Here is a 19513-nt window from a genome sequence, read left to right as displayed (position 1 = left end):
GTAGTCAGACATCCAGGTTTTTCAGCTAGACTAATTAATGTTTTATTAAAGATATCACTAAATCTAGTTTCATCAAAAAATAGAATTAAATTCATCCACAGACATTTTATTATAAAAGAAAGATATGTACATAAATTTGTTAATCAAATTAGTTTGTAAAATGTTTTATGTAGGCTTTAACTATTTTAACTTCATCAACAGGTCTGTCATTACTATCAGTTTGTACTTTAGATATCCTCTGCACCACGTGCATCCCACTATTAACTCTTCCAAAAATAGTATGTTTCCCATCAAGCCACTGAGTTGGTGCTAAGGTTATAAAAAACTGACTTCCATTTGTATCAGGGCCTGAATTAGCCATAGAAAGTATACCAGCACCTATAATAAAAATTTTTTAACTGGTTATAAATTAATTCATAACAATAGAAAATATATATATATATATATTTTCTATTGAATATATACATTTTTCTAATTTACATCTCACCTGAATGCTTTAATTCTGGATGTATCTCATCTTCAAAATTCCTGCCATAAATAGAGCTTCCGCCTCGACCTAAATCATAAAAATAACAACTAAGTTTCAGGAATGAAGCATTTAAGCAAAACATTCATGTTGATTTAAAATGAAAAATATTTTTCTAGTTCACATTAAGAAAACATGCATGCAGATTTCTCAAGCAAAGAATGCCAAAAAGAATTTTAAAAATACGTAAGGTCATTTCAAAATCTTTGATAGTTTTAAGAAACAATCTAAATTTTAACTGTTATTTTGAAAAAATTCAATTCAGTACTATGAAAATAAGTACTTTAAAGGAGGTAAATGTGAAGTAAACCCAAAACAACCCACTGTGAGCCAGGGGTTGCTGGAAGTTAAAGTTCCACAATTTTGAGGGAATGAGATAATATAGTGAGCATTAAGCACAGACCACCTTTACTTCCCAGATAAGCTGGTGCCCATCCATCTGAAGCAGACAGATGGGCTTCAAGCTGCCACTGAGAATGAAACCCCAGTCCCTCGCAATGACAGCTCTGTGTCTTTAACCACTGAACCATCACGACTTAACTCTTAAGGAAGTATAATGCTACTGGAGAGCAGAGTAAAGAAGTAGATCTCCTTGGCCTAGAGGGTTTTGCATAAAATACCCAAACAATTAAATTAAAATATGCCACAGATTTCAAGTTTCAAAAATTTGCAAATGCAATGACCTATAAGGGGCATTGTTTTTTGAGACGAATGACTGCTAGTAGAACAACACTATCATCAGTTGCATTGGAGATTTCTTCAGTGTAGCATGTTAACCTTCCTTCTTTATTGTGGCTTATTAAATTGAAAAAAGAAAAATGCTTGATCTTCTTTCTTATGCAAGTGAAATCAAAATTGAATCTCTTTTTTTTTTTTTTATAGGGAAGGAACGTCCAAAATGTATCGGAAAATATTTATAAAAACTCTTCTTATTAGAGATGCCTGAGAAATCGTTCTACTAAATTTAATAATCCAATATGAAACGTCTATTTAAACTTCACATTCTATACTTTTCTGAACCATATTACTTCAAACAGTAAAATATACAAAAAGTATATAGAAACACATAATGTTATACCATTTAATATTGCAAAAAAAGTTCTTTGACAACAATTATCAAAAAATTATAAACTAAAAAACTTTAAATAAAGAATTTTTATGATAAAAAAAAAAACGATTCTACAAATTCCTCACATTGAAATAAAAAAAATTCATATTGTTTCCGTTTTTTATCGTTAAAGTTCTTAATCAGACGTAAAAAACCATTCTGTAGAAAACTATAATCAAATTAGAAAAAAAATTACTTACAAGTAAATTTTTTATTATAAAAATCATAACACTTACTTGCTTTATAAATCCAGAGAATTCCAAATGAAATGTTCTTAGTAGTAATATATTTATTCTCAAATAATATTTACATTGATTAACCCTTCATTACTTTTACAGGGTTGCCACTCAAATCTGGAAAAAAAATTCCTTGTGTTTTCCCTGTACATATTATACACAATATATTAAGAGGAAACAACAATTACTGTGCTCTTGTGTGAGCTATATTGGGTTAATTATATTTATTAGTTTTAATTGCTGGAAAAACAGCTGAATATACTTAAATAATGCTATAGTAAATAAAATAGTTTAGTATAGCTGAAATATCATGGTTAAATATCCCATAGTGACCACTTTGAGTGGTCACCATTTTTTAAAGAAAAATAAGAAACAAAATTCCCTGTATTTTTCCAGTTTGTAACGAAAAATCAAAATTCCCTGCTTTTTCCCTGTTATTTTAGGTGATTTTTAAATTCCCTGTATTTTCCAGGTTTTTCCTGTTCTCCCTGTGGAGTGGCAACCCTGTTTAAGATGGCATACCACACAACAAAATTTTATAATTGTAAGATCTCAATATGAATTTTAATATGTAACTTAAAAACAGAATAGCTGAATTCTAGTTGAAATTATTCATTCAAAATTAAAAAATACTTACCAAGAAAACCATAGAAATTTATTAATAATCAACACAAATGATACTATTTCAAGTAATTTGGATGATTCTTTGTTGTTGTCCGAATTTTAAGGATTCAGAAATATATACTATTCTATACAGAAGAATAATATTCTATAACTATTACAGTTCTGCGCTTTCTGAAATCACATTTATTAATTTGAATAAAGTAAGTAATGTTGACTTCCCTTTAATTTGTAATGAATTGAAGACAAAAAATATATTTTACTGTAATACACACATCTGTAACAGTATGGGATCACAAAATCTCCAAAGTTAATGAAAACTTAATATATAAAAGCCTGAAAATATACTACCCGCTAGAGAGTGTATTCAAGCATTGCGATCGTTTGCTGGATTAATATCTCATCACAAACTTACAGTTGTCATCAGAATGCTATGCGAATTTTTTCAAGAAAAGATTTAGTGAGCTAGAGAGGTGGAAATACGCAGAAATTTTGTGAATTACAAAAATAGTGCTCACTAAAATCGGACTTTGTTCGTCAAAAATGAGATATGCTCCATTAAACCTAACATTGCACCAATCAAGTATTGACAATTTGTTTTTGTTTAATTTGGGTTCTCGTTAAATTAGGGCTTGTGATAAGTGAGTGTGGCAATATTTTGATTTTTTTTTCACAACAAATCAGGAGCACAAAAATCTTGTCTTAAATAATTGTTAACTGACAAATGGCAAATTTGACTTCAACTAATTTTGGAAAAAATTAAATTTAATAAATAAAGTGTATTCTGACAATTCAGTTTGAAAAATCTCATGACTTTATTACATTGATACAAAAATTTCTGCAAAAAAAAAAAAAAAAAAAAAAAAAAAAAAAAAAAAAANAAAAAAAACACATTGATATAATTGCTAATGCTAACATTAAAATTTTCAATAGCTACAATAATCATCAGAAAGGCCTTTAAAATAAGTAATCTAATATCAATTATATTTCAAGCTTGACTTCATTATCCTCTCTAAAAGTTAGCTTATTCAGTGCTGTGTTCAAAATTATTCAGTGACATTAAAATCACGTAAGTTTTAGGATAATACAATCTGTGAACCTCTTAGTTTCAGTTAATTAATCTAGACATAAAATAATAATTTATTAATTTTTTACCCATTTCAAACATAGAGAAGTTTCTAGCCAGCTAGTACGTAACATGCTGTTTCCTCAATAACAGCTACTAAAGAGTAAATCTACTCACAACGTGTTGGCCATATTTTTTGCACGAACAAGATGTTTAAAAAACCATACTTATTTACCATGTAATATAAAATAACCAAATAAAAAAAATCCCATAATTTCTATTTGCAATGATTTAAAAGGGAAAAAATTTATAAATAGTAACAAAAGTGATGGTTATCATTTTATGCTAACACCTAAAAGTTGTCCTTGCAATTAATAGGATTAAATTTTGCATACACTTCTAAAAATCAAAATATACAAATAAATATTTTAAGCCAGAAGAAAATATTATAATAAGAAATTGCATTTAAAAACTAAATAGAGTTCTTTTCGGTCAGTTGGTATTAGAGCCCTTGACAAAGACCTCAACCCAGAAGAATATGTATCAGGTGTATAGACTATCATTTTATAATTTATATTTAACAGAAGTAAAATATGAACAATAAAATTTTAAAATGGGTAAAAGCAAGTAAAGTGTTTAAAAATAATTTATACCTGTGCCAGTAGGATCACCACCTTGAATCATAAAATCAGTTATTATTCGATGAAAAATCACATTATTATAGTAGCCCACTTTAGCTAAATCTGCAAAATTCCTACATGTTTTTGGTGCATGTTTCCAGTAAAGTTCAAACTCAATAACACCCATTCTAAAAATTAAATAACATTATATAAGTGACAAAATTATGCAATTAACAAAAATCACATTAAAAATTTGATATAAACGATTAAATAAGTGATGAAAACTACATTAACCCTTGCACTATTATCACGAGTCTGACTCCTGAAGAAAATTTTAGGCCAAACTTGAATATCACAAGTCAGGATTGTTGTTTAATTTCATGTCAAAAGTGAATATCACGAGTCTGGCTCGTAGTCGACATTTCGGGCCAAACGTGAACATCATGAGCTGTACATGTGGTCTTAGTGTCGGGCTAGACATGAACGTCTGAAAGGACTGCATATGAATAGGTATTTTATATCTTGTTTCCTAACCTCGTATCTTCTGTCTCTCTTGTCTTGGGCTCCTTTCGTGAACATTCGGGTGCAAAATCTAGACATGGCTTGATCAGAATTTTAGCGTAGTGCAATGGGTTAAACATTCATTCTGTTCCTTACTAAAATTTGGAGAAAAAAAACAAGCAAAAAACATCTGTTAAAAAACTTAAATAATGCTTTACAACAACATGAAACTAAAATGCTTTCATTATATGCAGCACAAATTTAAAATTTTAAAATAAATATTCAAAACTTTAAAAAAAAAAAAAAATTATTAATAAATATTTTCAAGTTTTAATGACTACCAAATTAGTATTTATATGCAAATAAGTTCAAAATTTTCATAAAATTTTGTATTAAACATATTTCCAATTAATTAACTTCCATTGTGCCAACAACAATTTTCATATTGAAGTTCATAAATTTTTATTTTTCTTAAATTACATATAGGTTTGGCTAAAGTACCTAGGAATTATGCTCTTCCAATGAGTCCTCTTCTATGAGATATTTTTTTATTTTCTCACAGGCCGTTGCTCGAAAGTTGCCAAGAGCCGGCAATTATTCTGCCACACATGGTCATATATAAAATTTCCCCTATCTTTGATGACTAATTGCTTTATGACAGAAATTTATTACATTAGATTTGTTTTATATATATAGGTATATAATGTATACTATATACATGGTTAATCATGAAAGTAAAAAAAATATCTGCATTGTTTTCGAAAATGAAAATTTTTTGCTTTCCCAAAGTAATTTAAAAGTTTATATTTTTATTTTCCCTTTGCTATGCTATTTTTAAAGGTTGTCATTTGTAATCAATGAATTCTGTTCAAAAATTATACCATTTCTCAAATAAAAAATTTTTATAAGCAAAGAAAAAAATTTTTATGGAGAAAAGTAAGAACTAGTTAACTTTTCGAACAGAAATTCAAAAAATAATAATTTTTGTCAAAAAAATTTTATGCAATTATTTATGTGATTTCAGAATTTAAAAAATAATAATATTAAACAGAGTTTTAACTGAGAAACTTAAAAAAATTGAGTATGAGGTAATAACTAGTAAATTATGAGCTTATTGACCTGCAAAAATGACTATTACATGTAAATAAATTTTCAGAGAAAAATAAATTCTGTATTGTGACATATTACTTCGGAGCATATAAGAGTATATCAGAACTAATGCATAACATATGTTATAACAAGGCAATAATATCATAATTGTTAAGATATTTTGGGAGTCAGCTTTAAGAAACTATATTGTTTTAGAATTGATGTGTAAAATTCCAACAGTTACAATTTATGGAAAAAGTTACATGACTGTCCTCTTTTAAATAACACAAAATTTGAAAGGAAAATTTTTTTATTTATTTATTTATTGATAATATGCATTTCAACAAACTAGAAAGCATATTGTATGCTTTTAGCTCATTGTTTCACCTAACATTTGCAAGTAACTTACATCATTTAACTTGTGGCATAATAAAGTTATATAACTGTAATGCCAATATAGTCAGCACAATTTTGCATAAAATAAATATTATAATTTCGAAATCTTTGATTGCAGTAAATATACAATGTCTAAATAAAGGAATTCAAATTTCTTCAACAAATTTGAAAGATACAGATCTTTCAAATTTGTTTATTTAAATAATCTAAGCATTTGTCTAAGGAGACTGGCTACATTCATAAAATTTTACAGGCAATTATATATTGATTACCATCATTTAGACTATCAGTACACAATTGATGTTTACTAGAACAAAAAATATTTAAAGACTACATTTCACTAATAAGCTATATAAAAAACAAAATCAATCGAAAAAAATATTTCAAATCAGTTGAGTTTTAAAAAACCCTGCTATCATTTCAAAACTGAAACAGTGGAACGAATCCTTAAATGGTCCTCAAATTCATGAAAAATAATTAAAACAGAATTCTAACGTAAAGTGCGTTTTTTTCTTCTAATTATCCCCAGTTTTATTTGTTAATTACAGGCCCCATAATTTTAAATATTTCTTTTTTGTTTTTGATTTACCTAATTGAACAAAATGTCTATTAATATTGTGATTTGTTTTGCAATTTTTTTTTTCCTTTGTTTTTTCAAATTGACAATATATTAAAGGATATGTTTTATAATTCCAGGGGTCTGTTTAGAAGAAATTTGGGTCCGGTAAGGGACCCTTCACAAAATACCTTTTCATAAAATTGGAACCTTCACAAATTTGTTTATCATCATTATTGGTTTGTTAATCAAATAAACCCTCCTGGTGGGGGGGGGGGAGAAAGATGGTACCAGACAAACTAAGTTTCCCTATGTTTAAATTCGAAATGCAGTAAAATATTTCTACTTTTACAAACATCTCGTGCACATTCTTATTAATATTAAATCATTATTTATTTTTTTCAAATAAATAATTAATCAATTTATATTTATTCATTAAGTTAATTAATAGAATATTATGTAAATAAAAATTATAAATTTAAGAATTGTTTAAGTTTACTTAATGCATAACACATTTAAAGTGATAGATTACTAAGTTGTGTTATTTAAAATATGTCAATTGAAATTGTTAAAATTGTGAGTGATTTTGCTTCCATTATTCGTCCAAAATGAATATTCTGTGTTGAGCAGTCTAGGCTAAATACCAAATATTTGTACATTGCATCTCTAATTTAGTAGGAGCAATTGTTGAGCAGAATCTGGTATCTATTTAAAAACTTCTTGAAATTTTTAGCTACTTTTGCAATAACAGGTCCCTATTTCTACAAAAGCAGGGCCCTGGTTGAAAAAATGTGACTTAACCCTTTTTTTATATTCACAAATTATGAATAGTTTTTAGACAATTTTACAAAAACAGGAACTTTCACAAAATGTCTGAACAGACCCCTGCATTCAAGGAAAAGAATAAATGCAATCAAAACATTCAAGTGTAATTGATACAACTATTTTTTGTATGCATCAGTACTATGGATTTGAGGAGAACAAATGCATAAGCAAACTTTTGAAGTTGATTGAATAATTTTGATTCAGCAATAAAAGCATGTGTCAAATAAACATGATAAATCTTACCTGATTTCAATTTTATATACTGTAATAATATAATTAATAATCGTTTTCTTTTCTCTAATTTCTGACATAAAATTTTATAATTTAAAGTGTTTTTTCAATTATTTTAAGATAAATATCTCTGATTGATATGAGATGAAAGTTATATTTAAAGGTTATAAAAAAAAATTAGAGTGGCACTTTTCACAAGGCTCAATATTGAAATCACAAATCTAAACCAAAATATAGTTTGTTTTAAATATTCATAATATTCTTACGTAGTTTCAAAAACAACAATAGGAGGTTCTTCCGACATTTTCGGCGAAGGTCTAGAGAAAGAAGAGAAAAAAAGTACGTTAATACTCTAAATAAGAAATCGCTATATAATAGGTAATAAATAGTTATAGTAATCTGATATGTGATAATTTTAATTACAATTTACTGTCGCTTAACAACTTTATAATATTCAAATCTAGTCCCGTCAATGATCGAAGTAAAAGTAAACAAATCAATGAAAAGCAAATGATTGCAGTCACAGTGAAACATTTAATTAATGCTTTCATTATGAAATTACAAGAGGGGGAAAATTACAAAAAAAAGAAACAAATAAATATTAATCAGATTCCTCAATCAATGCATTATAATGCACATGTCCTTGTTATAACATTTTCCTTTCTTCCTTTCATAAAATGACACGTACAGATACAGTAGTAGTTCATTTTTATTTGTTTACTTTACTGTGAAATCGGTAAAATAAAGTCCGAAAACAAATAAAATGGTTTTGCGTCATAACGGGTTTATCTTCCATAACAAAATAAGCTGTTTATTTGCTTTTTCTAATTTAAAAGCTCTTATTTAGAGGGCGTAGGATTTTTTATTAAGTTTTTTAAGAATTAATTGTCTAGAAAAGAAAGTGTAATATATATTGTAACTAGTAGCGTCATCTATTTTTTTCTATCAAAAGTAAAGTTTATTATTAATCGAAAAGCGTAAAAATCTTAAAATAAATAAATAAATGTAACCAAAAACTAATTTATGCCTAGAAATTCCTGCGAAAATAACCATTGTGTATTCCTATCAACTCTTTAAATTAAGAAAATTTATAAAATTGTTAATTTAATATTCTTGTTTACATTCAAGTTGCATAGCTTAAAATTTTTCTCACTTCAAGATTTTTTTTCCCCTTTATTTCTACTACAACCACATACTAACCACGTAGATACTTACGTTTGTACATGAAACTCTCTAAAATACAGATTAAAACTTTCAAAGTTTTAAATCTACTTTTATATATTGCATTTCTTTTTTTTTTCTTTTTTCTCTTTCTCTCTCTTTTTTTTTTTTTNTTTTTTTTTTTTTTAAATTATGCGTGTATAACCAAGCTTTATGTTTACAATTTGAGAAAAATGAGGAATAATTTTAAAATGTTTTTATTTTATTTTTATTTAAAAAAGCAGTTCCTCTTGATAAGCAAGTTATATATTTAAAAAAATTTAATGAGATTCATAATTTTTTTTTAATAAAAACAATACAACCATAATTTTGACCTAACAAAAAAGTTATTTCAATAATTAAATTTAAAAATAAAAAAAAAGAACTGTCATAACTTATGTCCTTACCAGCGATTCGAGATTTGTTAGATTTCAATGTTGTTTCTTGCTCCTTTAAATAATAATTTGTCATTCCTAATGTGTATACTTTTTAGATTTTTTATTTATTTATTTTTTTCTTAATGAGGGCTCTTAAAGTTCTTGTATTAAGATTTAAGAACAATGCTTACACATCACACCGCATATCTTCCTATTTTATTCCTTATGTTTACGTCACTAATATTTACATGCTTTAGTATTTGCTACTCAATAGGAAATGAATATTTTCTATTGATTATCTTAACCATTTTCGATTTCATGAAAATGTTACTTAAAACGCAATTTTTAATAATGTATAGTTTAATACCATGATTTTACATTTTAAAAAAATACGTAATTTACAAAATCATACAAACATATTTTTTTAAATGATCCTGATATTAATTCTTCTTTAGAAAAATCTATTTATAATTTCACTCAATTTTCTACATATTAAACTATAACAGTTTTAAATATTGCCCTAAATCGGATATGATGTCGAAAAACCAATGATTAAACAGATAAAACAAAGAAGTGATTGAATTTTGTTTTCTTTATTAGTTATAAACATTCAAAGTGCAGTAGCCTATTCCCTACATAAAAGATCTAAAAATTTTCTCCCATATAAATTTTTTGTAGCAAATTTTTTTTTAAAATAAATTATTAATCATTGGCAATCCTATTACCAATAACTTATTTATCTATAACCACTATTAACTATGTTATGGAAATAACAATGACGTGCATAATTATTAAAAATTTTTACTTCATAATTTCATTTATATAATTGGTTATTTATATTGGTTATTTATAGGTCTATTTATATTATTAAATTTATTTATATTATTGGTTTTGCAGCAAGGTTCTCTTATTACTCAAGCTTTAATGTGAATATTGATTTTATTATTTATTATAGCTCGACTACAAATTATAGCATTCGAATTATCGACAAAATGTATGAAACGCTTCAATTGCTTATACAAAATATAAAAATTTCCTTGGCTACATGTTTCAAAAAGTGTTGGTTGACGAAATATATCCGGAAAAAAACTGGTTTTTTAATTTGTTTTAGCATTATAAAAAAAAAATTCTCGTAGCTATATTTGCTTCGAGCTTAGATGCACTATTAATGAGTCCTAATATGAAAAAGTTTATTTTTATTTTAAAACATATTTAAAAGCCCTTTTTTTCCACATTAGAAAATTGTATCAGAAAGGCACATTTATTTTAATGGTTTTTACAATTTCCTGAAGTTTCAAAAAAAATAATTTATTATGCAAAACAAATTATTAATTTTGTAAAAAATATCTGGAATTAATTTTTTTTTTTAATTTTGCTCATTAAAATTAAAGTTGGTTTTTCTTTTTGTTCAAATAATAACAATATTAAATATATTTTGAATAAAATATATTTTGAATTATAGTTTTTGTAGTAAAAATGCCGATGTATATCATCCACTATATATACAGCTACTTACTAAAATTGTTATTTGACAGTAGTAGAACATGAAAAATCGTTTGCTCAAAAGTAATATTTAAAATCTATATGATTTCATAAAGCCAAACGATTTGTAACTACTCATTTCTTTCCAACTAAATGAACAGTGATGATTAATTGTAATTAGTTCCAAATAAGGTTTTGTTTAATAACTTATCGAATAACGATAATTTGCAGGCAGTAAAATTTAATAAGATTTACGAATACTGAACTTAAACGTGAGTTTTCAACACTTTTATTGTTCTTTATATAAAATATTTTTGTATTTTATTCCATTTCAAAATCCATGTTTCTTAATTATGAATTATAACGCGCATGGTTTTTTTCCCGTTAAATTGAAGTCATTCAAAAAATACGTGAACTGTTAGTTACCTCATAAATTAATGTTTTTTAATGTCAGACAGCAATTTAATGTCAGAATGCAAATAGCAATTAATTCTAATTTTCAACTAAATAACTTTTGTTACGTAATAATTTTGCTAGCAGAATTAAATTCCATAACTTCACATTACGGTGTCTAGTCTAAATATTTTTCTTCTTTTTTAATATCATTAGATACTATAGTACTTTATTAAAAACACAAATATTTTATATTTTATTGTCGCCATTTTATCGGACTGATGATGTAGAGTTATATGAAATAGGTGGGTCATAATTAGTTACTTTAAGTAGCACAACTTTGATTGTTTTTATCAGTTATTTTCGCACTTTCTATTAACTACTTTTTCATTGTACTTCTCATACTTAATCGCTATTGAACTTTTCTTTGTGTGTGAAATTGTTGTTCAAAGATTGTAAGTAATGTAAGAAAAACTCAGTCTTTTTATTGTACCTTTGCTTGTTTATAAATTAGCTGTAAACCAAATAAAAAGGTGTAAGATACAATAATATATATATATACACCATATATATATCCTTTACACCATTTAAATAAACCACCATTTTAAATAATAGATAGAAGTGTAAACAGATTATTACCATTCCATTTGGTAAAAGGCATAGACTTCAAAAGGTTAAAATCAACAAATAAAAAATGAAATGGATGACAGTTCTGAAGAACATTTAGGTACTTTCGCGATACTTTAGCTTTAGAGCAAGGCATAAAACCCATTTACTTTCTTAAATTTGTCTTCCAGTTTTGTGTTTTTTAAGAAATGTATGATAATAAAAACTATAATTTCGAAAACCAGAATTTCTGTCAAACCGTTATCATAATGAATGTTAAGATCACCAAGTAAATGGTTTAAATACTACTACAAAAGTAAATTTACTAGAAATGTCTTTACCATACAAGTATGGTAATTTTACCTTAATTTCCAGGTTGCTTTAAATTATTCCTGTTATTTAAGACAAATTATTTTGTTCCATAACTAAAAAATAACTGTAATCAGTAAATTGAAAATCTTGAATGATATATTTTACAAGAAAAATTATCCTAACATGTAAAAGGGTATATAAGACATTCATATTTGCTTATTATCAATCATTAGTTTATATTTAGTTAGAATTCGTTTTCTGTCTTATCTTCATAACTATAAGCATCTCAATACATCTATGTAAAACAGTAATCAATAATTGTAAAACTAAGTTCATTTTTCAGTTTTGCGTGAATGAGATCGAAATTCGAAGCTGTTCTTCCGATTAATGCAGAGCTGCATGTACGAGAATGTTGACGGATTAAAACTATTAAAGCATAATAAAATAATAAGAAATTAGAAAATTTATTCTAATAACTGTACTAAATATTGATTGTAATTTAATTAAACTCTTGAATTGATTGCTAGAAAAATTATTAACTCATTTTAAAAAATATTTATATTTTTTGTAAATTATAATTAGTTCACTAATCCGAGAATACATTGTAGTCATGATTTATTGGAAATATTTATGTATATATAAGTAGGAGTGCAAAAAATTCTCAGAGTCTAATATTTCCTAGGTATAAAATATTTTCAAATAAATATTTTCTGAATATTTTTGAAAAATAAAGTTTATAAGAAAAAAAATCATTTCATTTTACACAATTCTTAAATAATCGAGCATACATGTTATAAAATAATGGAAATCAAAATACATCGAAACAGCAATAATTTATAGCATTTTACTAAATTTAAGGACCCACTAATAAACTTAAGAAATTCAAAGTAATAATTACACAAATTGACATATAATGCTTTTTAATAAGGAAAAAGTTTACAAAGCAACACATATTTTAACAGGAAAATTTTGTAGGAATTTTTTTAGTAAAAAAATTTCTCCATTGCTGCCTGTTTTCATCCCCAAAACCTCGTTCACGTGATCAGACATATTCTGCTACTCTGTATGTAATAAATATTGAGAATAGAAATTTTTTTTTTCTAAGTAGAGATCAGACAATTATTGGCAACCACTTTAATTTTACTTAATTTTAAAAATTCTGCCAAAATTGTGGCATAAAAGAATTAAAATCGATACTTAGATTGATAACAATTGACATCTCATAGTCATTACCTGTAATATAAACTGAATAGTTATAATGTAGCAAATATTGTGGGTCGTAAAATATTCATTACTAAGAGTACCATGTTTTTAGAAAAACCAATTAATAGTTTCAATAATTTTGGCTATATTTTTTATCCATCATACATAATATGAATCATAATTATAGTAGTACTTAGTGCAAGTACTGTGCATGATTTAATGTCTAGTAAAGTGTTCCCCATGGCAAAAAAGGAACTTGCCCCAGGTTTTTGACATTTTTTGTACATTTTTGACAGTTTATGACAGTTTTTGACACTTTACGACAGTTTTCGACGCGCCATGTCAAAAACCCGACCCTGCTCTTAATACATACTTTCTTATTTTAGATTTCTTATACTTAATAACAAGAAAATTTTGTCTTTAATGTTCTTAAAGCAGGTACTAATATCTATTACTAGCATAATTACTAATATAAAATTGTTTATAACGTTTCCTAAAAACAAGCTTTCTTTCATTGCTTTTTCTTATGGTTTTCTATGGTTCTTTTCTTTTATTATTTTATTTTACAGCATATACAGTGTACCATAAGAATATTTACAGCATATACAGTGTACCATAAGAAACTAATTATAAATAAGTTTATTTTACAGCATATACAGTGTACCATAAGAAACCATAGAAAAGTATTCTTTTTCTATGGTTTCTTATGGTACACTGTATATGCTGTAAAATAAACTTAATATAAATATTGTAAGTTTAAGGATCAATTACAACATATATACTGTATAGCTCATAGGCTCTTAATTTATGACAATTGATTTGATTTATTGGAAGAATGAACTACATAAATTTCTTTTTAGTTAGTTGAGAAACGGAATGCAACTAAGGTTAATTTACCATAACTCTGTGCTAAATTTTATTTGCCATCTTAAAAATTATCTGGAATTTACGGAAAATTGAATACTTTTCATGGTATCCACTATTATTAAAAACAAAACGATCTAGGTTTTTGTTAAATTTTTACGAAGATTGTAGCATTTATCAACATTTACTATTTACTTATTATATTTTGTTTCGTAAAATATTCGTTGTCAGTTTTGTATAATTTCTAAAATTTCCTTCTTCGTGCGATATTAAATGATTCAGTTAAATATCGTTTCTATTGAATACCTTGTTTAAGATCATATATATTATGAATTTATATATTATATATTTATATATCATATATTTATATATTGCAGATTTATATATTCATATTATATATTTATGTATTATATATTTATATTATATATTAATATCATATATTTTATTATATATTTATATAACAATTATTATTTTAACTGTTTTTTTAATTTTTTATATTTTACAGAATCAAAATGTACAACTCAACAAACTTTTCTTCATTTAATATTCTATAAATTAAAAGAAAAATATTCTTCACATTATATATCAAAAGTTCAAACTACACTTTATTTAAAGTAAGTTTGGGAAAATGAAAATGTTTTCAACAAGGATTTCTCCACGTTTTTCACTGTTTTTTTTTATTATTATTATTATTATTATTTTTTTGTTGAATAAATGCTAGAAATATGCCCTCCTTCTCGATATTGCCAAGTAAAAATTTATTTTCATAAAATGACTAGGAGGCTTTGTCCCCTAGTTATTTACAAAAAATAAGCCAAATTGATAGCAAAAATTTAAACTTAGGAATGCAGATATCTGTGACACAATTAGAAGCAATAAATGAAAAGTAATTTGACTTGTTAACAATATATAGCGATAACCTAGTATAATATTACTGTTCGCATTCTCTCATTTAACAATTCAATTATTTTCCCACTGATAATTTTTTCCTAAATGGAAACATTTTCTTCTTCAATGCAACCAAATTGCCCAAATTTTTACATTCTGATTATTGATTCTCAAAGGCTTATACGAAATTGTTTATTGCGCCCAAAACTTTTTTAGAAAATGATCAAAGTTACCACTGCGGCCAAAGTAATCTCAGGTGACTGTACACTAAACAAAATATATTTATAAATTTTCTTTTTAATTTTAATTTTGTAAATCTATCGAAATTAAATGAAGAATTTGTAAGAGTGTCTCTTTTGTAACTCAAGAACTATTTGTTCTATCATCTTGATATTCGAACAGCAGCTGCAAGGGGCAAATTTAGTTCCCGATTCTAAAATTCGTTCGAAATTTTTAATTAGTTCGCTTCGTGAAGACATATAAAAAATTGAATTTTTTTTCATTGGCTTAGAACTCACCATTGATAGAAATAAGACTGTTGCAGATATATTTCTTTCCTTCAAATATTTTAAAGATTATATCAGTGATATTTGATAGCTTATAGCTCACGTTTAAAAAAAAAGTTTTTCGCCCTTTAATTATTTTCTATTTATTATAAACTCAATGATCAGCGTGAACATGAAAGCATTGATGATACGTCACCATATTAGTATCACTGAAGTTACTGAACAGTGTTTGTCTTATACATGCAGTTATGATTTTGAAACCCTAACCCATGGAACTAAATAATTTAAAACTAATTGTAACTAAAATTAAAAAATAATAAAGTATGTTTTGAAATGTAAAACTAATGAAGAAATAGAACTAATTCATATAGGAGAAACGTAAAAAATCGCCATTGATGCCAATGGTGTTAGATTAAACTTACCATTAGGTAATAATTTAATTAAGAAAATGTACAAATGAACAAATGTACAAATTGAAATAAAAAAGTAAGCTGAATACTAAAAAGAAAAATTAACGGAGAAATGGTACTAATTCGTTTAAAGGAAATGTAAAAAATATAGGCTTCATCGATGCTTAATGAATTTTAGTAATAAATACTAAATGAAATGAAAAGAGATTGCTATGTACTAGAAAACAAAGTCATTGGAGAAAAATACTAAATCATTTAGAAGAAAAACGTAAAAAATCGCCATTTTATAGACTCCAATAATGCTTAATTAAGTTTGAAGATAAGCAATACTGGTATTATGATGGTAATTGGTGCCATTTTAATAGATACCAAATGTACAAATATAGATACAATTTTATATATACCTTTTAAAACAATATGTTTGATACCTTTTAAAACTGGATCAATACTGGGAAGGTTTAATATATAAACACGGTAAAAAAGGGGTATTTTTTAATCACTCTAAAGGAATAAGTACCGAAGATAATAGTGCTTAATTTTAACTAATAGATAGTGTTAAATTTTGACCATCATGAGTTAACTTCGAGCAACAGCATCATGCCAAATAATTCTGAAAGTAACTAATCTTTATTTTGATGGGATGAGCCACTAAAAAAATGTTCTAATTAATCTAATAACGCAAAGCGACCGGGAAAGACAAAATATAATAATAATAAACTTAAAATGGAACTGTTTTAGCTTCATTAATTATGTTGGTATGTTTCTTTAGTTTTGTGCAGGATTTCGAAATGTTGCTCAGCACTGACGTATTGATTGCTTAGTTTTTCTTTCCACTTCATACTAAGAACTGTTATTTAACTTGTGATTTAATAATTAATTATGAACTTTTATATATTATGAACTAAATTTCTCTTAAAATATATTCTTTCTTTTAAAAAATTTCCACTTATTTGGGTTTGTAAAAAAGTTTTTAAATATTTTTTTTCGATCAAGTTATTTGAAATATTTCTACTAAATTTTATTACATTCTGCAAGTTAAAAACTAAATCAAATAGACATTCAATACAAAAATGTACTTAAGATCTCAGGTCAAAAACTTTGAACACGAAATGATGCTTGATCAAACTTTGCGACGCCTTACCTATCCAATTTTGAAGAACGAAATTATCACCATTTTATTTAAAACCAGAAACCTCATTAAAGTTATAGATTCGAGAGAATATCGATTTTCTTATTTAAAAGTAGCTTTCTAAATGCATGAAGATGACGAGGAGAAAAATTTTTCTGGAAAAGTTTCTTAGAATAATAAACACCCGAATTCGTTCACCCAGTAATTTCAAAGATTAGTTAGAAAAGAGACACAATTTTGAGGTTTCTTTTTTATTGTTTCAAGTATCATAAATACTTTTTCTTTAAATTATAGAGAATACATTTTTTAGAGATCGTTACACGTATCGGCTAAAACAGAACATGCAGCTCTTTGAGCAAGCTTTCATTAAGAATTTTATTTTTGTGAATTGAAAAGATTGAATTTCCAGATGAAATATTTGATATTTATTTGCTACCCATGACAATATGTTTTTTTAAAAAGTTTTTGATATCCAGAAGGCTCTTATCGCCTAGTTTTTAAGCATGTGATGACATGCATTGCTTTTTTTTAAATTTATTTTTACAAATTAAAGAAATATGTTAAAGTTAGATTTATAATTTTGCATAATTTATATGAAAGATTCATTTATCAGAAACTTATTTAATATTTTTATTGAATGTTTAAAATACTTTGTCTTGAGTTAGAGCTACTTGTTTAGGACACTTAAACATTTAAAACTTTTCATATTTTTTCTAAAAAAAAATATGGTTCAGAGGAGATGGAGGATATAATAAACAAATTTTAAAAAATTTGGCAAAAAGCAGTTTACTAATCCTAATTTTGAACACTCTAGTACTTTTTTAATTTGAATGTTTACCTTTATATAGAATATTACTTAATTTGGATAATTGATTTTATATTTTAATTTTTGATAATCTATTTTAGAATACTACTATTTTTTAGCCATTAATAAAAATTTTGAAGCATTTACATTTTACAACAGCTGTAAGATATAATTAAATTTCTGAGATAATCAGCATTTTTATTTTTTTTTTAAAAATTAAAATGTGTTAAAGCTTTAATTTAATTTTCTAAATTTTCTACAGAAATTAATCGAATACTATAAATTAAACTGACAAAATATTAATCCTATTTAGTAAATGAATACCCAAATGAGCGATTTCTTATTAATTAACCAACACAATTACCACAAAGAAAATTACCACAAATATTGATCGATCGTCCTATAACTATGCATTTACTCAATGCCCGTGGAGTCATCCGTTCGTTATAGTTCATTATAGTTCATAATCAGTTAGTTAAAAAAGAGTCAAATCGAAAATGACGACTAAAATTTGAAATAAGAACATTCATAAATAATATAATAACACCAATTATCAAAAACAATAAATAAGAATAATCTGAAGAAGAAATTAAAAAACAAATTGAACATTCACTTTTCTAAACATAAAAACATTGTTCTTTAATTTTGATTAAGTGTATAGTCATACAACTGTCTAAGAAAGTGTAACAAAGTTTAGCCAATATGCCAAGCTATATGTAAAAAATTTGAGTGATAATTAACCGAAATATTCGAGATGTTCGCATTTGCCCAATATGCCCACACTAACCCCTTTTCCCCTACTACCAATATAAAACTTTTGAAGGCAAATTCAGCATGGAATTTTTTGAAAGCAAAAAAATATTTATTTTGCAAAAGAAAAAAAAATCAATGCACAAAATTAGAATTAAGTATAACTTATAGCATGTAGTATGATCCAGATATGAAAGTAGTTTCTAACAATAGGAATGTCTTAGAAAAGGTTTAAAATAGCAATTAACCTCTTTATTTTATTACGTAAAAGATCTCTCGGTTAAAAAAAAAACATGGTTATGTTTCTTCACTCTTTTAAAGTCCAAGTCCTCCAGAGCTGCCAAAATATATGGTAACGGTAAAATATCTCCAGAAACTGGCATTGGATCAAAAATTTCAAAATACACGGGTGAAATATTTTTAAAAGGTGCATTATGGAGCATTGGAGGCTCAGAGGATAGAGCACTAGCTTTCTAATGAGGTGAACTGGTTTCAAATTCCAGCGATGACTGGTCGATTCAAATTCTGCACCCTACTCGCACTGATCACAATGCAGACATAAAATATCCTCAGTGGTAGACGGATCATGGGTTAGAGTCCCCTTGCCACCAGGCTAACCATGGAAGGTTTCGTGCGCATATACTGGTTAGTTCTATCAAATACTCTCCAATAAGGCAAATTTCTCCCACTATTTGTTCTAGGAGTTACCTTGTCTTCTGGATTGGGTTAAAAATTACAAGTCTACGAAGTTGAGCACTGGTAGTCGTAAACTTAAAATTAGTTCCGCTGTTCAACGACGGTGATTAAAAAGAG

The 19513-nt window shown here is 26.2% G+C and overlaps 1 protein-coding gene across 2 annotated transcripts; it reads right to left on the bottom strand.

Moving 5' to 3' along the window:
- Positions 1 to 90: 90 nt before the first annotated feature.
- LOC107455828 (peptidyl-prolyl cis-trans isomerase-like 1 Cypl) lies at positions 91 to 8644 on the bottom strand. Of its 2 annotated transcripts, none has more exons than XM_016073542.3 (5): positions 8199 to 8644; positions 8042 to 8092; positions 4211 to 4365; positions 488 to 556; positions 91 to 378 (listed from the first exon to the last, which is right to left on the bottom strand). In XM_016073542.3, the coding sequence occupies exons 1-5, from the start codon at positions 8324 to 8326 to the stop codon at positions 149 to 151; spliced, it is 633 nt and encodes a 210-aa protein (XP_015929028.1). In that variant the 5' UTR covers positions 8327 to 8644; the 3' UTR covers positions 91 to 148. The 2 variants fall into 2 exon arrangements, with proteins under 2 accessions (XP_015929028.1, XP_042900323.1); XM_043044389.2 differs by having other exon boundaries at positions 8401 to 8535.
- Positions 8645 to 19513: the final 10869 nt, after the last annotated feature.

Source organism: Parasteatoda tepidariorum, chromosome 5 (genome assembly GCF_043381705.1).
Source record: "Parasteatoda tepidariorum isolate YZ-2023 chromosome 5, CAS_Ptep_4.0, whole genome shotgun sequence".
NCBI classification, from domain to species: domain Eukaryota; kingdom Metazoa; phylum Arthropoda; class Arachnida; order Araneae; family Theridiidae; genus Parasteatoda; species Parasteatoda tepidariorum.
The sequence above is the reverse complement of the archived record's forward strand: the minus strand, read 5'-3'. Positions and strand labels throughout refer to the sequence as shown.